The following is a 21,954-nucleotide window of genomic DNA, read 5'->3' on the forward strand; positions in this document are numbered from 1 at the left end:
GGTTGGGGGTCCGGGGGACTCTTTCCTGTGCGGCTGCAGCTGGTCCCAAAGGACCACTGGCCTCCTGGGCTCACTGTTGCCCTCTGCAGGCCGCACAGGAAAGATGCAGCCCGAGGGGTGTTAATGGGGGTGGGGCGCAGTCACTCCAATGCACAGGCAGCATTTCCAGGGAGGCAGGCAGGGAACGGGGAAGAGGGTGCAGGGGAGACACATGGGAGAATGGAGGCAGATGAGGATGGAGGCAGGAGCCCCTTTCCTGGAAGCCCTGGCCCCACAGAGACACACCCTCCATCAACAAAGTCTGAAGAGGCCTCAGCTCCCACCCCTCTGCCCACCTGCCCTGCTGTCCCCATCCTGCAATCCCCTTCTCCATGCCTGGCCTGCACTTCTGCAAGGGGGGGGGTCCCCCTCTCCTACATCCCACCCCATCCTTCTGAAGGTCAGGGGAGCAGAGCTGGGACCTGGGCAGGATCTACAGATGGGATGACTAGGAGGGCACCAGTCCTCAGAGGCCACCGGGGGGACAGAATGATAGAGCCCACTCTTTGGTGAGTAGGGCCCAGAGAGCAAGAGGGAACCTCTTTCCCCAGAGGCAGACACACACGAGCCACCACCCCACGCAGAACCAACACAAGCACCCAAACAACCCCCCGCCCCACCCAGCAGCACTGACATGCCTGCATCCTAACACGCACCCCTTCACAGCTTCTAAGAGAGCTCAAATGCACCCTGACACCGCCAGCTCCCCTCTGCACACATGGCTCAACAGACACCAGCCCCTCAACTCCGATTCCCAGGGCTGTTTGCCTGGCTGAGAGGACCAGGACTGCTGCGGCCCTTACCGGTCCATACTGGTTTATATCCTTGTTCTGTGTTTCCTGCAAGGCTGCCACAGTGGCCGTGGCTGTGGCCGTGGCCGTGGCTGCCGCCGCCGCCACTGCAGCTGCTGCGGCGGCGGCTGCTGGCTGAGTGAAGTCAGCAGGTGGTCTGGTGTGTGGAGGGATGCCCATGCCTGCAGGGGCATTAGGACCCCCGGGGTAACTGCGAGGGAGAGAAGAAGGGAGAGTTAGACGTCGCCTGAATCTAAAGATGAACCTATGACGAGCCTTGGGTGGGCAGGGAGAGGTCGGTCGTTTCAGAGGTGGGTCGGTTCTGAGAGCCCAGAGGGGACAGCGCTCAGTCCTGGGAGCTGGGGAGGGCTAAGGCCACGAGGCAGTCTTGGACAGAGCAAGGTGGCAAGAGGGGGGATGGGACACCTCTGTGCCACCCCTAGGTCCCCGGAGCCCCTTCCTGGGATTCCAGGCCCTCTCCCTCCCTTACTCTTGAGCCAAGGACTCCCAGCCCCGACACAGTTCTGCTTCCACAACCAGCAGGGCAGAGCTGAACCTCCTGCACCCCATCTAGAGCTGCTTTCCTGAGCCAGGTCTCTCGATGTCTTCCAACTTATAAAGATGTGACAGAGAGGGGTCATCATGAGGAACACAAAGGTAGTCCTTTGAGCCCCACGGGCTTGATGGCCACAAGAACACCACCCAGCTGTGCACCGTCTGATCCGCAGGCCAGCTCCCAGAATGGGGGATTACTGTGCCCTGCAGGCAGATGTGAAAACTGAGGAGAAGTAGGGGGCCAGGGATCCCCATACTTCCCAGTCCAGGAAGCACACGTTGGGATTTACATCTGACCCTACTGTTTGGGTGGAGGGCAGGCAGGGCCGACACGCCCCTTCTGAAGGCTGCCGCCCCGGGCCGGCCCTGCTCACCTGGCCCCGAAGCCCCCACTGCCAGGGTAGTTGGGCCGGCCGTACATGCTCGGCTGGATGTAGGGCTGCGCGGGGCCAGCCTTGGCTGAGAACTGCTGCTGCTGCCCAGCAAACTGTGGGGAGTTGAGGCCGGGGTTGCTGGTGGTCATGCCCGACGCCATGGGGTTGCCGCCTGGATTCATGGGGTTGTTGGCATTAGCCATAGGGTTCCCGAGGACCTGTGGGCAGAGAAAGTGGCTGTCACCCAGACGGTGGTGGAGAGAAAAAAGGAGAAATGACAGAGGTGGGGGTGGAGGTGGAGGAGGAGTCAAAACAGAGGGAGGACAACAGAGAGAAGGAGGAGGAAAAGAGTGGGGGGCTTTTTAATTTCATCTGGGCATTAACTGTTGGCATAATACACAAGTGATTGTAAGTGGGTAACCCCACCTGAAAACAGGCAGCAGAGATGAGAACTTCAGCCTGTGATGGAACGAGGTGGGGCTGGTCCTGCACCAGGCAGCAGGTGGGAAAGCATCGGACTTCTCAGCCCTCCCACCCCACAAAGTGGCCTGCATGCCCAAAGGTCAGGCCACACAGAGGCCCTGGGCTGCTGCTCTGTGAGGGCAAAGAGAAGCCCAACCTGCTAGCTCTGGAGGGCGGCAGGATCCCAGTTGTGGGGCTCCCTGGGGCCCGAGACCACAGGTAAGTGTAATGGTTCCCTCCAGGGTGGCAAGCAGCCCCGAGCCCTTCACGTGGCTTTGGCAGAGGCTGGAGTGGAGGAAAAGGGCAGGAGCGAGAGTGGGAGGCAGGCCTGACTAGGGGTGTGGAGTGGAGTTTGTCATAAGTTTAAGGCTCAAGCTTTTGCTGAAATCCAACCCAGGCTACCCAGGGTCAAATGACCCCAGGTATTGGAACCCTGAGGATAAAAACAACCAGGAAGTTCTCCTGTTTATCCAACCAAAGTAAGTGTGGGTCAGGAAAGAACTCCTCGCTGTCTGTCAGGTGAAAGCCATTCCCTCCGAAAGGCCCAAGGATGGGGCAGCGCACAGGGGCCAGGTGCCATCCTCTCGGGGCAGGTGTGGACCCATCCTGGGTAGAGGCATGTCCACAGCTGGGTGTGCCCTGAAAGCTGGTCTTTCCAACTGGGGAGGGCCTGGGAGAGCAAGCAGGGTGACATGGCATGGTGACCCAAGGGCCCCAGGGTTCGAGGGATGGTCCCACACAGGAGGGGCTGTGGCTGGGGGGAGAGAAGGCTCTTACCTGGCTCTGGGATGTGTTGGTCACTCCCCAAACCGTGGTGACCACGGAGAGGGAGCCGGGAGGCTGGTTGGTGTTCTGCTGCCAAGGGACAGAGTCATAGGGGAATGACCCATCACTGCAGAGGGAGATAGAGGGGGGTCCTCAGAGGCTGCAGACACAGGCTCAGACGAGGTGTACCCCATCACCCACCGCCATACTTTGTAGCTCCCAGCCAAACCCAGGTGACCCCATTCTCCATCAGTTCTGGGTCTCCCGGGCCTGGCACAGTGTCCAGTGCAGAACAGGTGCACCCTGAATGGGGACAGACTGAAAGTGACCACCTCTGCTCCCATCACTGCAGAGGTGGCTGTCTGCCTCCCCTTAGGCCAGGTCCACAGGCCTGGCTACAGAGGAAGAGAGACCTGTAGGCTCAGTCTAAGCTCTGCCTTCAACCAGGCTCTGACTATAGGTGGCTTTCCAGAAAGGGCTCTGGTTCCCCTGTACAAGGTTCCCAGCAAAACTTCCTGAGTCCTTCTCAGAAAAGGTTGGAAGGGCCTCAGTCCGAGTCTTGGCTCTTCCTCCTTCACCCCAACCCCTCATGATGAGCTGGTCACCCCACCCAGCGGACTTGGCCTTTGGAACGAGCTTCCTCATGTCACTTCTTCTTCCCAGATCACACCTGTCTACCTGCTGTGCTTCCTCCGTGCTTCCACCCCAATCTGCACATCCCTGCCAAGCGAATCTCCCTGGAACACCTAAGCCACTCAGCACAACTAAAGACCTTCTTCAATGGCATCTAGTGTTTACAAGCCAAGTCCAAATTCAAGCTGCAGGACGATTTACCCCATTGGCTAATCCCACCCTCCACCCTATCCAGCTTCCCATCCTGGCTCCCGCCCCTCTGGGAGCCCCACCCCAGCGGTTCCCACATCTCCCTAGTCTTCTCTCTAGTTCCAACAGTACCTACCTTCTTCGATGACATCTCCTGAGGAGCCCCCAAACATCAGAAGCAAAGCCCGATGCCCCGCCCTGCATACCACAACTGCTCAATAATGGCTTCCTGTTGGTCGCCATGGTACAGATGGAGAGTGAGAGGGGCAGGGACACAAGATTAAGGAATCTACCAGGGGTCTCAGCCCCCAGGAGTGCTGAGCTGAGGCTGCCTCTCCCCTAGAGCGGGTCCTGCATTGGCTCTCTGGCACCTCTTACTGAGAGAAAATCCCAGACACGGCCCCAGGAAGAGCAGAAAAGCAAAGCACCCACATCTGTGTACCACCTCTGTCCAAAGCATCCCCACAGGGGCGAAGCCTGCAAGGCAGTGCTGCTGGGTACCTGGGGAGCGGGGATAGGTGGGGGGAAGGGGGTCTGGAGGAGGGTGGCTTGGTAGGAAAGCACCTCACGCCTCTGACTTTTGCCTTCATCACAGGAAATCAGCAGAAGGCAAAAGCTCTCATTTATGCCTAGAGAACTGTTCCTCAGCCGGGCAGCCAGCCCAGGCCCTGGAGGCCGAGGCAACTAGGGGCAGAAATGCTGGGAGCCAGCCCAGAGCTCCAACTTCCAGGAGGGAGGCACAGTCCTGCATGACAGCTGGGCAGAGTGGAGCCGGGGGTCTGAGTCTTGTGCCCTGCTCCTTGCTGGGGGGCAGTCAGTAGTGTTGGTCAAGTCAGGCCAGGAGGGCAGGACCACATCACTGACTGCCCCTGCTGGCTGTCCCCTTGCCTGGACACCCTCTCTGCTTGGCCAGCCCCTGACTTTCTTCTTGTCTCTGCTCAGGATGGGTCTGCCCTGACCCGCAGAAGAGCAACCCCATGCCTACTCCCTTTTCCTCTTACTCTGGCTTTTGTTTTGGTCCCCTGGTTGCAAGTTCTGGCCTCTCCCTCCCTGGGTCAGGACCCTGGTACAAGCTCCTGAGCCTGTCTGCACTCAGTCTCCCCCTCTGTCAAATGGGCATAAGAACAGGACACACCCCACCACCGCTCTACTCTCAGTGTCTTCCAACTGCAGGTCATGACACGAGTGGGTCGTGACACTGAACTAGCATGAGGGGGAAAAAGAGGGGATAAAAAAAGAAAGTAATCAAGTGTGAGCACAGTGTAAGGATGCATATCATCCCTTGAACAGACTTCTTAATTTTATATACGAGCATGTGTATGCCCTGGGTCATGGGATAATGTGCACATTTAATGAGGGTCTCAGGCAGGTAAGTCTGAACAACATGGGCCTTGGTAGCCTAAGTCTGATGGGGCTTAAAGAGGAGACTGCAGACAAAAAGGCTTTCTTAAGTGGGAAGTGACACAGGCTTTAGCATTACTCATGATTTCTGGTCAGGGGACGGGGGGTGGGGAACAGGAGGCCTAGAACTAGGGGGAGAGGAGCTGTCCTTAGGGAACCAGCCCTCCTGCCCACACCCCGCCTCTGCTGCCTCTGCAGGCCAGATGTGATGTGGGCCAGCGGAAAGGGGGCGAGGCCCAGATGTAATTCACCCAGGCCAAAGGTGACCGACAGCTCACACTCTCTGCATCTGGGGAGGCTGCCGGGGGACCTGGGAGCCCAGAGAGCCCGGGCGGGTGGGGCAGAGGAGCTCAGGAGAACAAGCAGGGCCTGCTCTCCCAGGAGGTCACTGGGGACCAGGGGGCACCACTTGGTCCCAGGGCTGAAACACCAGAGTCTTACAGGGAGGCCCTGCAGGCTAGGGTTTTAAACAACAAAGAGGAGACCCTGGCCACCTGCTCTCTTGCGGGGCTCTCACCATAGGTGGACCTTGATTGAGTATAGGACCCCAGCGACTGAGCAGAGCACAGGCCTCTCTCCCCAGAAATCCTGCCCCACAGGCTCCCACCAACCCTTCACGATGAGGTCTGGCTCTGACCGAGGTTCATGTCCTTTCAGAACACGCCGGGCTGGCTCAGGAAGTGAACCACCCGCGGGAGCCCCCGGAGCCTGGCGGGGCCCCGCAGCTGCTGCTTCACCACCTCAGGCGGGGAGGCCCCGGCTCACCGGGATACAGGCCCGCCAGCAAGCTCCCAACTGCCCTGCAGCTCGTGGGTGGGCCTTGTGGGCGGAAACCGGCTCCTTCCTGTTTTGTCCCCTCCACCCCAAGCTCAGTGAGAAGCAAACTCAACCAAGGTTCCCAAACTGGGCATCCCGCCGTCTGGCTGGAAGGTTCACCCCAGAGCCCAGATGTACACCCGGCGTGCATGTGTGTAGGTGGGGGACATGTATGTGTGCATGCACATGGGCCCTGCTGGCACGATGCTGTGCACACGCGGGGGAGGAGACAGGCACACGCGTGGAGGGGTGGTCTCGGGGATGTGCTCGCCCCCACTCGCACCTGCTGCAGAAGCAGAAGTGGCAGCCGTACCGACACGACTGTGACTCATCTCCTGGGGAGACGGCTCCTGCTGGCGCAGCGAAGGCGCTCGCCCCCACAGGCCCACGGTGGCAGTCAGCCCTGCCAACGCCTCTGCCCAGACTCAGACACTGCCACTGGTGGGGGAGTGGGGGAGGTTGCCTGACTCCCAGTGCCCAAGGATCAAGGACGAGCCAGGATCCTGGGACCTACGAGGGTGGGAAGGGGCCCAGGGTGATGAAGAGAAGACCTAGGAGGCCTTGGGGGAGCCCTGAGGTTGTGTCCCTCCTCTACAAGTGCTATTTAACCAGCAGACATGCTCGGCCCAGGTCAGAGGTCCTTGGGCTGAGGAATTTCAGGGTCTCCCACTGGGAGCCACTTCCCTCCTGTCCATACGGTCGCAGTTCAGAGGGAGGCCAGCTCCCCGGGATCTGAGAATTCCACCTTTAGTAGTCTGCCCAGCTCTGCACACCCCCAATCCAGCATGGCCTGGTCTTACGCAACAAGCCACCCCCAGCCACAGACCTATCCAGCCAACCCTGCCCTAAGAATCCTGCTCCACCTACAGAGGCACCAGTGCCAGAGGCCACTTGGAATTTCAGCAATGTTCTACCGGCCAAGCGACTCCTAACACAGCGGCAGCTGCTTCCCCACCTCTGTGCCTCTTAGCCTGGACGCTTTGTCCCCACCCTGAAAAACACCACTCATCCTTTCCAGGCTCCTCCTCCAAAGGCCACCGCTTCCAGGAAGCCCTTGTCACGTCCACGGGCCTGATCTCTACTCGCTCCTGGGGGCAAGTCGGGGCCTGAGTGAGAGTCCTTCTGCCCTGGGAGCCCCGAGTTCTCAGCCTACCTGTGCCTGGAGTGATGTCTTCACACACCTGCAGGGCTCAGGAAGCCTCTGCTAACCAAAGTGCTGGAAAGAAACACCACCTCTCTGGGCTGGCGCACTCAGAGGGGTACCTGAGAATGAATGAATGTATGCATTCATTCATTAAGCCTGATTACTGATCACCTACAGTGTGCTTGTAACCTCATGGGCACTGACACCCAGGAAGTGAAAGGTCCTGCCCTCCAGGGAGGGGACAGAGGAAAGCTAATGAAGGAGCTACTCACTCTCACTATGCCTCAGTGTCCCTGAGACCATCCCTCGCCCCGCACGGGGATGATGACAGCCCCTCTTAGAAGATGGTCATAAGGATTAAGTGAGCTCACATGAGCAGGGCAAGATGACCATGCCAGCACACTCTGGGCGCCCTAAAACTGCTGGCTGCTGTGATTCGTATGATTTATCGAGTGGCTTCCATATTGGAAGAAACTACATGTAATTCACCCAAGAACTCATGTGATCCTTTGAAGTGGGCTGAACAGACACATCTCTTAAGATCCGAGGTTCCCAGGCTCTCAGAACTAGTCAAGGGCAAAGGTTGCCAGGTGGACCTGACCACATCCCACTGCCTTGGGGAGCTCAAGATCCGGTAAGGTGGCATTTCCTTGTACAAAGATGACGACACACAAGGGAGCACACGTTACAAAGGTGATCTACAAGTACACGAGAATTCCAAGAAGGGGCATAGCTCTCCAAGGGCTCTTGGGGAAGTCGCCCTTGGGAAGCCACCCAGCATGGAGATGTAACGTTTGGCTTCAAAGACTGGCTGTAGACGAAACCCATTCCTGTCCCAGGAAAAAAAACCCACGTTATACATCAAATCACTAGCTTTGGTCTGGGACTGAGTATGCTGGCAAATATTCAAGGACTCTGACTAAACGTTCTTTTAGCTAATATTCAAATGGCAGAAGGAGTCCTTGCAGCACAGTGGTTAGCTATCTGGGCTGTGAATTTAAGATTCTTTAGGGTCAAACCTTGGCTCTGGTCGGCCTCTGCTGGTTTCTATGACCTGAGATGTGTTATTGAAGTCAGCCTCAACGTTCACACTGTAAAGTGGAACCTTAATACTCTCTTAACATATTGATCACCTACTGTGGATCAGGCGCCACGGAGAAAACACAACTGTCACCCAGATTTGGATGACATGCTGATCAACGTGTTAGGATGAAACATACAAATACAGATAAAGTTTAGCACAGTGCCTGGCAAATAGTCCCTGCTCAACTGAACCTGTATTTTTTTTCTCCATTTCTCCAGCTCAACTCGGGTGAAGGTACCCATATTTACTCGATGATACAATGATGGTGCTTAGAAATTCTGCAAATAGGCCATCAACGGGAGGGGGTGTTACTATCATTCCTGCCTGTTAAATGGATTTTCCAAGCCTCCGAGGCTTTCCTCAATGTTCCTCTGCCTTCCTTTCTCTAGCTAGTAAACTCCTATTTATACTTCAAAACCCAGCCTGGATGTTCCCTTTTGCGACTCTCCCTAGAAGAACCAAGGGCATTTTTCTCTGTTCCCTCACCACTTTTTTCCATATATTTTATAAAGAGCTCTTCATACTGCAGTTATAGTAGATAGTTTACATGTCTGTTTGCCAGCCCCATGGGACTGACTGATGTTTGCTAAATATGAGGACAGGAGTAAAGAGGGAGTGATGATTCCTGGTTCCTGGGGCACCTCCTGTGAAACTGTCTACACACACATTCATGGAGGGAAGAGGAGGGGAGGGCTGAGTTATTTCTCCCCTTGCACTTCTAACAACCACTTTATTTGGGAGAAATAACAAATTCCTATTAAGGGTATTGTCAGACCCTAATTAATTTCCCTGATCTGGCTATATTGGTCCTGTCTCCATGCAAGGCTGTAGCATTACCACTAATGAAACACCAAGCCAGTGAGGAGCTGCAGCTCCCACCCTTTTTAATTTAGGGGGACCATTAACAGCGCTCTCCATCATTACAATTACTGGGGACCGCTTCCTTCCCTCCCTGCGGTGAAACTCAGAGAGAAACTTGTACAGCTAACTGCATATTAGAGGGTTTTAAATTTTTTCAATAGGAAAGAGGAAAGGAAAAGATCTTTGCATCCTGGCAATCTGGAACTCATGGAGCAGGATTTATAGATCCTTCAATCTCCCTTTCATTGCTTTTTTTTCCTGGGGCAAGAAGAGGGGTCTATTACAAACTGAGCATTTGGTTTGGCTGTGAAAAAAGAGCTAAAAATGAAAGCAGGGAAGGTGGTGTGATGGGAAAGAAGAAGACCAGGGGTCAGTTGTGCTTGATCCCTTCTTTGCTGGCTGACAGTTAACGAGCACATCAGAGTCTGATGGCACGAGGCTGAAGGTTTGGAGAATAACGACTGGTCCATGGGGCTCCCTGTGTGCCAGGCCTGGCAACAAAAGTCCTGCACTGCTGTTATTTCACCTCCACACATGAGGAAACTGAGGCACCGAGAGGTTACAGAACTGCCTAAAGTTACCCAGCTGGAAGATGGCAGAGCTGAAACTCAATGGCCGGCAGCTGTAAAGTCCAGAGCCTGTACCTCTGCCTGCTGCATAGAGGGGAGCCCCAGGGCCCTGCCCAGGATGGGAGGGGAGATCCATGACCCCGCCCAGGATGGGAGGGGATATCCAGCACCCCGCCCAGGATGGGAAGGGAGCTCCAGGGCCCCACCCAGGATGGGAGCAGAGCCCCAGGGCCCCACAGGATTCAAATAGAGCACAGGGCTCCACCCAGAACCTCTCCTCTGGGGGCTGCAAATCCTTCACCTGGAAGAGGAAGGGTGGCACCTCTCGGTCTTTGAAGCTTCCCAGGTCTAGCTGAGTTTGATTATAATCAAATTAAGAGTGTAAACAAGATTTATTAGGCTTTCAATTACCTTTGTGGCACTGATTTGCATACAGACAATGAACTAACCACAAGTGGCTTTTTTAGCCACTCATTAAAAATCTGGGAGGAGGCAGAAATGTTTGTTGGCATCAAGTCTGGGTCACTGCAGGGACAATGAAGGGGTCCTGCTGCCTGGGTGCAGGCCCCAGGCCCCTTCCTACCCTGGGCTGGCCTCTCCCAGCCTCCCTTCTCCAGCATAGTACTCTGCGGGCCTCTGTAAAGTGGGGAGGTCAGGACCAGACAGGGAGCGAGCCCACACGCTGCTCCACAAATCACAGAGCTCTAGCCAAACATGCAAGTACCCAGGGCTATCCCTGACTACCAGCACCCTCAGAAACTGGCTCAAGGGGTCACAAGCCTCTCCTCACAGACTGATGCTGTGGTCCTGACCTCCATGGCCTGAAACAGACATGATCTCAACGCCTGAATTACAGAAACACGACAGTCACAGGGAGACAGCCTGGGGCTTCAAGCATCCAGGCTCCCTCACTCTCTCTTGTTTGCTTGTCCTCAGAGTCTCAGACAAGGACCCCTGAGTCTTCGATCAGTGCATACCTCTGAGCACCCAATCCTGAACACGCAGGGTCCCTAGGCTTACCCATTGCCCAAGGTCTCCTTAATGAAAAGGCAAGAGGACTGTCCTTCCTCCAAGTCATTCACAACACAGCTGTGGAGGAGGGTGGGCAGAAGCGTTTCCTGTCTGTGACATTACTTGGCTTTCTCCTCCACTGTCCTTCCTTCTTGTTCGGGAAATTACACAGGGACTTAAAAGGCGATACACCTCACTAGTTCTCTGGAAATGAGGGGGCTTTGGGAAATTCAGGAAGTTACAGGTAGAGAGCAGCTGACCTCGAATCTCAGGCCACACTGTGCCCTGGGAACAGCCCTGGACTGAAGGGACATGGGTTGGGCCTTGTTCAACAGATGACACTTTCCAGTCTCAACTGTCCAACTATAAATCAGGAAAAGGGGTGAGGTGTGGATTAGAATCGGGTTAACGACCAGATACCACCTCACTGGTCCTGAATGGCCAGTGACAGGGTGAAGGGGAGACACAGTATGTTTTAGTGCCCCGCCCCTTCCTGGCTGTGTGTTCTTGGGCAAGTCACTGTCCCACTCTGGGCGTTTCCCTTCCAGTTCTGCCATCTGGGTGTAGGGTATTCAGAATGCCTGCCACCTCGCTGTGCTCCGTGAGGAGGCTGAGTTCCATGGAACCGATGGGTCACTTGTCAATACTTAGTGAGTCTTCCAGAACACACAGCCCTCCCTTCTCTGAGAAGCTGCCTGCTTTGCACTCTCCAGCACTCCAAGGGCACGTACAGGGGCTGAACCAGGGGTAGTGGCAGGGCACTGTGTACCAGCTGGTGGCTCTTCAGCCCATAGCATTTCTTGCGAAAGCCAGTTTAAACTCATAGACCGCCACCTGCCCAATTCCCAGCCCAAGTCCTTCAAGGTCAAGGCCCACATCCTCTGGCTAAGAAGCCTTTTGACTGTTTCAGCCTGGCCATCTTCCTCCTAATGAATCCCACAGCCAACCTGCCTGTCGCCTAAACCTGCCTCAATCTGCCTGCTCCCACCTTTGCCTCACTGAGTATTATCTCCTCAGCCAGTGAGAGTCGGCTCCTGGAGCAGAGATGCCGTTTATCTGTTTCACCCCAGGGCTCGACAGTCTCATGCCTTCAGTTCAACTCAGCAAAGACCTGGCCAAGGGTTGGCTGTGGTCATGGCCAAGCAGGTCTGGGGCAGGTCTTTGGAGGGTGCTGGCCTGCCATCAGCAACAGCTTTACTGAAATGACTTGGAGGAGGGGTGGCTGGGAAGGACACGAGATGGGGGATGACGAGAAGCAGGATGATTCTCGCAGGATGGAGGGTTAAGGAGCTAAAAGGTGACAAGGGTAAACGCACAGTGTGTAGCTTGGGTTGCAGTCAGCCGCAGCCTGTGCTCAGGGGCTGGGCAGCAGTTCAGCTGGAGAAGACCTGCGGCTTTTAGCAGAGCCAGGGGCAAGGTGGGGAAGGTGGACGGAGGAGAGCTTTGCCTTTCTAGAGTAGTTGTTCCTAACCACAGGTGACACTTCTGATAAATGTGTGAGAGTCCTTTAGCAATGCCAGGGGTCACTAGAAGAGTCGAGTGGTCAGAAACCAAGACATGACTTGCCCTGCAAAGCCCTGCACCATAAAAAAACTACCCTGGCCCAAAAGCCAGCATTACTACACCCAGAAACACCCACAGAAGGGGATTGTTCTAAGCGTCAGAGCTGTCATAGTCCTGATGGAGGGCGTAACAAGGCAGTGACCCTGAGGAGTAGCAGGGGGCTTGCTGTGGTGCTTCTGACCCAGGCAGGGAATCAACCACATGTCGGGGGCCAACCTGCCTGGGCAGGTACTGGATCCAAGGAACTCTAAGTTCCCTTCTGGCTCCAAAAATCAACTGCCTCTAACTCAATTTCTAAAGCCTGGCCAGCAACTGACTTCCTGCGCGTCGATGGTGTGACCCAGGTCTCCTGCAGTGTGCTCTGGGTCAGGCTGGGTAATGGGAGTGGAGCTGTGACTGTAAATGCCCCTCCCAGTCATCCGTGGGGACACACAGACAGCATGACAGGCCCTGCTGTTCCAGGGTCAGCTTGCAGAGCCCTGGGAGAGGGCATCCTCAGCTCAGCAAGGGACCTGCGGGATAATTAACTGGGACACTTGCTGGTCCTGACCACGTGCTCCTTCTGAGGCTGGTGCAGGGCAGACCGGACAGCTCCTCAGTGCCTGGTGACTTCTGGCAAGCCTGTCCCTCCTGCAATGCTGGACCTCTGGTGGCCCCATCCCTGTGCTGGTGGCCCAGCCTCCCTCAACTCCTGCCTCGATGGCCTGGGATGGCTCTGTCCCTGTCCAAGGGTGGGATCACCAGCCCTGTGACTTTCCTGAGCTCCTTCCAAGCCCTGGGTGTCTCTGGGTTTGCCTAACCCCTGCTTAGCAAAGAGGGAAGGTTCTGGATTTAGGAACACTCACTTTCCACCAGAAGTCTAGAACATGAAGAAGAGACAGCCCTCCACGGAAGGGACTAAGCAGCCAGGCTGGGCAAGACCAGAGCTTTCAGCCTCAGTTTTGATGGGGGAGGAACAACACTTATCCATGGGGATTTAAGACATGACAGCTATATTTTTAGGAACGGTACCATCCTCCCAGCTGCTCAGGGGTCCACACTCCAGGTCTTCCACCTGAGGGGTGTTTCCAAGGAGACCTGGGGGCCTGAGGGGTGGCTGTCCAGTGCCCACCCAAGCAGGCCCTTGTACCACCCCTGATGGCCCAAGCCCACTCACCTGTGCGACAGAGTGGGTTTCATGGAGCTCATGGAGTTGAGGGGGGGCTGCATGGGGAGTTTCCCAGGGGGGTCGCTCTGGCGGCTCTTCTGATGTCGGAGCAGCAGCAGTCGGCCGAGCTCCTCGCACCAGGAAGACAGCAGGGCTGCAAGGAAGGACAAGATGGTCAGCGGGCTCCTCGGCCACCTCACCCTCTCAGACTGGGTGCCTCCGACGCTGGTTTTGCCCCCACCTTGGTGAGACACCAGGAGAGTCACTAAGCCTCCTTAGGAGGCCTCAGTGTTCTCACCTGCATAATGGGACTAACACCCCCGAAGAAAGGAGGCCTGAAAAGCCTCTGTTGCTGTAGGAGTAGATTACAGACAGGTCAGTTGTAACAGCAAAAAGGAGTGAGTCAAGACCACGGAGCAGACGGCAGAGGCGGCGCCAAGGGGAGACTGGAGAGGGAGGGAGGGGGCCAAACACAGACCTCGTGTGGGCCGAGGTTGGGAACTGCTGGCCAACCCCAGACATCTCAGTGAAGTCCACCCCTTCGGACTCTGAATAATTGGCTCAACATAGCTTCCCTCCGTGAGTGGGGCCCCAAATCACAAGGTTTAAAAAAATCCGGATTCTTCCTGGAACCTGTTGACAACCGCAGGAGTACCTGCAGGGTTCTCCCTGAAACTCCTCCCCGCAAAGTGCCTCTTTGCTGAGCATGGGTGCACCCACTTCTTGTCAGACCCGTGACTGGTCCCTGCACCACTAGGCACAGATGCTTGAAAGGACAAACGATTCTGAGGGCAGAGAGTGGCCTGGGGGTGGGGGGTGGGGGAACGAGTTAGAATCTGCCAGGGGCACCAAAGGCAGGAGAACGTGAGGGCTTAGCAGGGCCTCAGACACCAAGAGAAAAGCAACCAGAATGAACTGGGTGCTGGAGGAAGAATGCAACTTTCTTTCACCCTTAACTGTCCCAGTGTGGCCACCAGGGCCAAAAGCACCCCAAGGTCAGTGTTTCTAGCTAGTCCCTCCGAAGTGCATGTTTGAGCTAAGATTTGGGGACGGAGTCAGGAGCTAGGAAGCCTGGGCTGTCACCATCCTGCTGTGTGACCCTAAGGAGCTCACAGACCCTCTCTGGGCCTCAGTTTGCTGACAGGGAAAGAGAAGTAGGGACCCTTGCCCTGCCTTCCTCCAGTGCTGTGGTCAGGGGCGGCAGGGGAACTGCTGAGGCTGTGGAAACAAAGAGGTGGGTCACACCCCAGCCAGGGTCCCACTCCTGCCGTGAGTACTTCAGCCAGACTGATCTGGTAGTTCTGGAAGGAGTCGACCGGGTGGGGTGGTCAGGAGCCTTTTGAACCAGGACTGTCTGGCCATTTGGAGGGAGCCCACTCCCTCATTCCCAGGGTCTCCCATCTGGACACTGTACAACATGATTCTGTGTCCTTTTCTCGAATCCACCCTGTGTGATCCAGGGTATCAGCTGTTATCTCCATTCTACAGAGAGCAGGCTGAAGCTTGGGCAGGTGAAGTTACTCGCCCACAGTAACCACAGCCAGAGAGGGGCAGAGACACAGACGGCGCCCCTGCTGTAGGCCCCGGTGCTGGAGCCCAAGGCTGGACCAGGGTGTGGGAGAGAAGGTGGTACCCTTCAGAAGGCAAAAATGAACCGGCCATGGTCTCCAGCTCCTCTGATTCAACGAGGAACCCTTTCAGCCTTGTTTGAATCACACCCTTTCCTGCACGTAGCAGTCACCCGGGGATGAGGTCCAGACACACGAGGCTCCGGACTGGCTGCACAGGGCTGCTGCTTTGGGTCACCCAGATCCTGCAGAGGCTCCCCTATCAGCGCCCGTCCCTGAGAGGTAGGGCTGGGGACCCTCTGAGACAGACCCTGCCGGGCTCTGCCCCCTGCCCATGGGCCAGGCAAGCTCTTTAAGGAGTGTGGAATGAGTAGGGCCCGGCATCTTGGAGAGCAGTGGGTTCCTTCCTGCCCCTCACCAGACAGGCAGGGGCCAGGAGGCAGCTTTGAGGATCAGCAGGAGAACCCTGTCCATCCAGTCCTGCTGCGAGCTGGCCGGGAGGTAGGCGTCCACAATCTCAGGGGCCTGCTGGGGTCCGAAGGGCAAAGGAAGGACAGTGGCTCTTGTGGGAACAGGGTGGGGTGTTGAGGGGCCCCGCCAGCACTGCTGGGTGCGTCTGCCCGGCCTGTGTAGTGCGTGAAGATGCTCAGCCAAGGAGGCAGTGAGGCTGAGATTCAGCCTGGGCTCCTCTCGAGGGGGCACCTGTTTCTCCCTCCAGGAGGGGGTGCCAATGGGTGAGCTGTGTCTTAAAAGCTGAGTCCTGTCCCTCTCTGTGGGCCACCCATGCCACCACCTGCACAGGGAGGAGGGTGCCAGAGAGGAGAGGCCCCACCCTGGCGTGTGTCTGCCCAGAAACCATGGCACAACGCCCCTAATGCGGGCGCCCAGCACACATCTGCTGCAGCTGGAGGGGGAGGCAGCCTATTCAGAGAGGCTGAAACAAACAGAAATGAATTTCCAGATTGCTCCATTCTTCTCCAGGCCCCTAGTTACCGCTTCTTGTGCGGGGGGGCACCGGGCATCTGGAAACTCATTTGCACGCCAAGCACGAGGCCCGGCGGATCACAGCCATGGAAGGATTGCTCGGCTGCCAGCACAAAGGAGGGCCGCAGATGGTGCCGCCTGCTGCCCGCCCTGCCCACGGCCGCCCCTCTCAGCCCACGCTCCTCCGAAGGGCCCCCACGCCATGGGAGGGGTTGGGGGCACCACGGGGGCATTTGGAGCTTTCCTCCAATGTCACAAGCCACCCTCCTACTTGGTCAAGGACGGCCCTTGTCTTCCTACTGCTAGTGGAGTGGTTTTCCGTAAAGAGAATAAAGGGAGGCTGGTGGTGTAGTGTGGCCTGGCTGAGTAGGGTCTGGGATGCTGTGAGCAGATGTGATTAGGCAGCCAGGACACAGCACAGATGCCAGGGCAGCCACGTTCCTACCACTGAGAGGGAAAGGACAAGAAGTGAGGGAGGCACCACCCATCACCCCCTTGGCCTGAGCGGCTGGCTGTCTAGCACAGAGGCCACGCTGGCAGACACGTGGTGGACGGACACGGTGCAGGCTCTCCTCACGGTGTAAACCAACACAAGCCGTTCCCGTGCCAAGGCAAATGCTGGTTAATGGTAACATGCAGGAATTTGCAACCAAAAAAATCAGAGACCCAGGAGGACCCACAGGCAAACGCAGGTGGGGTGGGTATCCAGGTGTGCACCTGTGTGTGCCTGGGTCTGAGCTGTGTGTACACGGGTGAGCCAAGCGTGCCTCTTTGATGAGGCAGCACTAGTGCCTACACCACCCGGGGGAGGGGAAGAGAGGGGACAATGGCGGGCAGGCTGTGGGAAGCAGGCACTAAGGGCCCTGGCTCTTGAGTTCCACAGATGGGGCTTGAATCGTGCCCTAACACTCCCTAGCTGGGAGATTCCACACAGGCTGCTCCACTGCTTGGAGCTCAGTTTCCCCATCTGTGAAAAGGGCTTAACAGAAGCTGCCCACATCAGAGTGGAGGTGAGCTGTAAATTAGAGCTGTCAATCAACCGCATGGGAATCCAAGCAGAAGCTAAAAGGGAGGGAGGGTGGGTGGGGGACCAAAGGACCCTGTAACTCAAAGTAGCCCCAGAAGAGCAAGCCCTCAATCACACACCTACCACTGCATCACACGGCCCCCGCAGAGCTGGTGAGGCACGAACTCCACAAGCCACCCCAGCTCGGTCTCCACCAACCATGTGACACCTGGAGCAAGGCACCTAAACTCTCGTGCCTCAGTTTCCTCATCCCTAAAATGGGGTGATGGTAATTCTACTTCCCATTTCACAGAGCAGCTGTAAGGATGTGCTGAATTACCACCATGACGTACAGGAACAGCACCAGGCACATAGTAGGTGCTATACATGGGTTTGCTACAATGACAGTATTATTGACCTTGGTTGGTAGATGAGTGACCAACAGGATGGCCTTGGTGTCTCTGTCCGCTTCTGACCACACCGTAGCAGCCCTGAGGGGTTGGTGGAAGGGAAAGAGGATTCCAGCCGGGAGAAGACATGACTGGCTGACCTCTCATGTTCCCATTGCGTGCACATGTCTTTGTAGCTTATCCAGGAAGCTGCAAGGGACACTGGGGTTCCATGGACTTAAGCAACTAAATCTTCTGTCAGCAGCACGTGTCTTACCGTTGAGGCCATACCGTGGTGTGATTGGTGGTGTGTTCTTCCTTCCCAGCGGTACATAACATAGTGGTGTGTGTGACAATGGGGAGCACCTTCTGTTAACGGGATCCAGTAGACAAGGGGCCCCCGCCTCAGAGGATGCTACGATAAGGCAGCACGAACAGGGGGCTGAGAATCAGGAGGGTCAAAGGATTCAGGTCTGAAGGAGGGCACCGAGGGAGAGCTGAGTTCCCGAAATTGCTCCCCAAGATCTCTCTGGCTGGTCCCCCTGCAGCTGGCCGCTACCACCAGTGTCCTTTAGGGACAAGAAAAAGGAAACCAGATGCAGGAATGAGGGCAGGTCTGGACTGGAGCCCTGGGGGCATCCTGGTTGTGGCTTGTCCCAGATGTGCCTTCCCTAGAAACAGTGACAGGCCCTGCATTTGCCTCTACCTGCAGCTCCTGGCAGAAGGGATGCCCAGGATGGGCTGACCAGATGAACTAGTGTGGGGCTGCTAGTCTGATCTGAGAGAGGTGGCGGAAGGAAGAGGCTGCACTGCTGGGTTTGGGAACTGCCTGGGCTCCAGGTAGGGAGGGTGGAGCTGCATTCTCCAGGCCAGGCGAGTAACCAGCGGACAATGAGCCAGTTGGGGGTAAAAGGGAAGCAGAGGCTGGGGTCTGGGAGTTGGAGCATCAAAGGAGCAGACAAGCTCACCCGGGCACATGCGAAAAGCGGCCCCTTGCTAGGTTGGACTTGGGCTTGAAAAAGAGCCAAAAACCAGAGGCAGCCACGTGCCCCCCCCAACCCCCGCAAAAATAAAAGGCGTTCATTCCTTTTGGAGGCAAGCAAGGGGAGATTCAGACAGCAAAAGGCCGGGATATTCATTTCTGGTAAGATCTGGGAATCAGGAAGGGTTGGGAGCAGCTGTGGGAGGGTCGAGGAGGATGAAAAGCTGTCTGGGGAGGAGGGTACAGAGACCTGGATATAAGGGCCAAGCAGGAGAATTATCAAATGCACTGCAGCCTGGGGAAGCTACATGCAAAATGAAACAAAGGCATATTAAGTATCAAAGAGCATCTTAGCAGCTGAAAGGCTGTGGAAGAACAGAGGCATGTGTGAGAGCGTGAGTGTGTGTGTGTGAGGGGGGAGGGGGAGGGAGGGGGGAGGGCTCTGAGATCCAGTGATGGGGCAGGACTCAGGGGTACCCAGGAGGCGAGTCTGCGAGGCAGCAGCCTCTCAAACCATGCCCTGGGGGAGAGGGGAGGAAGATTCAGGCAGAGCGAGGCAGAAAGAGCTTCCAGGAGCACACAAATGGGGTTCGCTGTTCAATGAAATACACTAACGACGCATTTTCAAATGCTTTCATACCATCAGTTTACTACATCCATACAAGACCTCTGAAGTGGTCCCCTTTCCCATCACAGGCGAGTCAGGGCAGAAGAACCAGTCTTCCACACTGGGCACCCCCTTCCCCTCTGTTCCCTCCCGACACATCTGAGTTCCTATTCTCATAACCATGAGAATCCCCAGGAGCACCTCAAGCCACCTTGGGAGGATGGGCACCACCTGTTCCCCCCTGCCACACCCATGGGTCATCGTAGCCTGATTATCTTTGCAGCCTGTCCCCTCTGCTTCTTGCCGGTTCCAATCACCTTCTGCAGCCTTGTCCTTTCTCTCCTGAATTATGATGCGCCCCATCATTTATCTCAGTCACCAATCTCGCCTCCTGCCAACCTGCACTCCACAAGGTGGCCAGAGGAATTTTTCCACAAATGGATTCTGTTCACCTCTTTCCAATGTGTCCCCAGAGGCTGCCCAGGGCCTGGTAGACGGGAGATGCTCAAAGGATGCTGAAATGAGTGAGAGAGCTGGGCTACCCAGGGGAAAGTCAAGATGTTCTAGAGCGAGAGCATGAACCCTGAGGGCCATGATGAGATTTGAGGGGTTCACTTCTGCAATCCTGGCACCAGCACAGGCTACGCAGCCAACACAACTAACGGACTGGAACGAATCACAGCTATATAAGCTGACGGGAAGGAGACGGGAGAGATGGACAGACACTGCGCACGCTGCATCTGAAACCCAGACGACCAGGGAAATACCTGTGACCTGGCACCCTGTGGCTTTTAAACCTGCCAGCAGCTCCCCACTCCTCAGGGGTGGAGCCCTGGCCCCAGGGGCATTACCCCAAATGGACTCCTATCACCATGTGTCTAGGATGGTGCTGTCATCAAATAAAATCTATAACCCAGACAAGTGACACCTGTTTTGTGACATGCACACCCAGTGGTGGGTCACTCCAAAATGGGGAATGAAAGGTAAGCAGTTTACAGAAATAATATCTATTCGTATAACTTGGAAGGCCAGCCGTGGCCTTCCTCTGCTGGTGGGTTGGCACTGGTCGTGTCGCTGTGTCCGTCATGTGGGGGCTGGCAGAGGAGGGCCTCCCCAGAGCATCTCACCCAGCGCTCTCTGGAGACGCTGCTGCTTGTCCTCCTGCCTCGCAGACCAGGCCACACCCTCCTACCCTCTGACTTTCCTCTTTCATCTCCCCAAACACGGGGTCCTGCCTGGGACCATTTCTCAGGGAAGTGTGGGGTTCAGAGACAGTGAAGACTCCTGCCTGCGCTTGAGGACCAGGGTTCCACTCCTCAGATCTGTGCAGAGAAAGGGAGGAGTGATGAGTACCGGGGACGGAAGGGCAAAGGGGTTGTTGAGATGACCTGGCTGGTTGAGAGGCCTGGGCTGGTCTCTCCATCTCATCTGTAAAGTGGGGAGACAATAAGAGGAACCTCTGCTCACAGACCTGGCATGAGGAGCCCAAAGATGAAGAAAGAGCCCAAGTTTTAAATCACAGAGATGATGAGAGATGGCAAGTCTTGTGTGAGTCTCAGCTGGAAACTCAGAAGTTACAAAATGCCCACTATCTCCTGCCTCTGGAAGGCAGAGTGGCCAAGAGCATAGATTCCAGCCAGACCACCTGAGTTCAAGTCCCAGCTCAGCCACTTAGCAGCTGTGTGACCTTGGATAACTCACTTAACCTCTCTGTGCTCTGGTTTTCCCTTTGGTAAAATGGGATACAAATAATATAATAATACTATAAAAATATAAATAATAAATATTACCTACCTCCTAAGTTGTCATGAGGACTAAACAAGCTGATAGACATAAAATGCCAGTACAACGCCTGGCATATAGGAAGGGCTGTAAGAATAAACTGTTACTGTTTCTATTGTTATTATCGATTATGAGGCTTCTGCGTCCTCATCTATATACTGTTGCTCAAATAAAATACAGTTTCTTTCACTCGTCTCCAAGAGGCTCACAAAAATGCTTATATGCCTTGGGCCCAGCCTTACACCACCTCCTTCACACCAGGCGCCCTTTGGGTGGGCAGTGTTGCTCCCTAGCAGTCCAGCAGTGCCCTGACCCAGTGTTTTCTCCTGCCAGACACCCTGGATTGGACACACCCAGGCCCCCATGAAACTGAGCCCCAGCAGCTGCTCACTTTGACTCAGCTCAGGTGGCCAGTCTGGGCAGACCCCTCCTTCCTCAAGAGTGCCTGGGTGGCAGGCAGACCCTTGGCCCCTCCTCAGCCCCCACGCCCTCGTGTGTCCTGCAGGAGGTGGGACAAGGGCCAAGGTCAGGAATCTTGCTCCGAGCCGTGACCCGCGAGAACAGAGCTACCCATGGATTACCATCTGCCCATCCTCCTCTGTGGGCCCACCACTGCTCGGTGCCCCAGAAATAGACAAAAGGGCCCCCTCCCTGCCTATTCCTTCAGGTCATCTCCTCCCAGGAAACAGCACAGAAGGCACGTGACTGTGAAGGGTCAGAGCCAGGGGCAAAGAATCAGAGCCTGTGGGCTGGGGCAGTGGCTGCTTGGCCTCAGATCAGGTATCTGCCCTGTGTGGCCACTGACCCAGTGAGGCAGCCTGTGCCATGTGTGCATCTGTGCAATGGGGTGACAGCACCCTGCTATGCACAGAGAGGACCTAATGGGGTCATGGGGGTGGACAGACAGGCCTTTAGTTTTCCCAACAGCCTGGCACCCTTTGCCTCACTGGAGTCTCACAACCCCCAGCGAGGGGCTGGCCAAGGATGAGGCTGTTTTATGAATCAGAAATGGAGGCCCAAGAGGAGATGATTCAACCACAGTCACACCACAGGACAGCGGCTGTGCAGCTGGTCTGGGATGGTTTCCCTTCCTCCCCAACAAGTCAGTGATCTCACCCATCTGAGAGCAAGCACATCCCAGGAGATGGCTCCGTGCCTCCCACCCACCCCCTCTCCCACAATCCACCACCACCCCAGCTCACTGTCCCTGGTCTGCTACCAACTTCCTGTGT

The 21,954-nt window shown here is 56.1% G+C and overlaps 1 protein-coding gene across 9 annotated transcripts in view; it reads right to left on the reverse strand.

Annotated features, from left to right (window-relative positions):
- The window catches only part of ZMIZ1 (zinc finger MIZ-type containing 1), a 229,032-nt gene that overhangs the window by 20,812 nt on the left and 186,266 nt on the right, over positions 1-21,954 (reverse strand). For all 9 annotated transcript variants that reach the window (XM_064487995.1, XM_064487994.1, XM_064487996.1 and 6 more), the window contains 4 exons: positions 13,414-13,558; positions 2,999-3,113; positions 1,760-1,977; positions 843-1,041 (listed from right to left, as the gene is read on the reverse strand). In XM_064487995.1, the coding sequence (XP_064344065.1) occupies positions 843-1,041; positions 1,760-1,977; positions 2,999-3,113; positions 13,414-13,558 (677 nt within the window). The remainder of the gene's footprint in view (positions 1-842; positions 1,042-1,759; positions 1,978-2,998; positions 3,114-13,413; positions 13,559-21,954) is intronic.

This window comes from Camelus dromedarius, chromosome 8, assembly GCF_036321535.1.
Source record: "Camelus dromedarius isolate mCamDro1 chromosome 8, mCamDro1.pat, whole genome shotgun sequence".
Lineage (NCBI taxonomy): Eukaryota > Metazoa > Chordata > Mammalia > Artiodactyla > Camelidae > Camelus > Camelus dromedarius.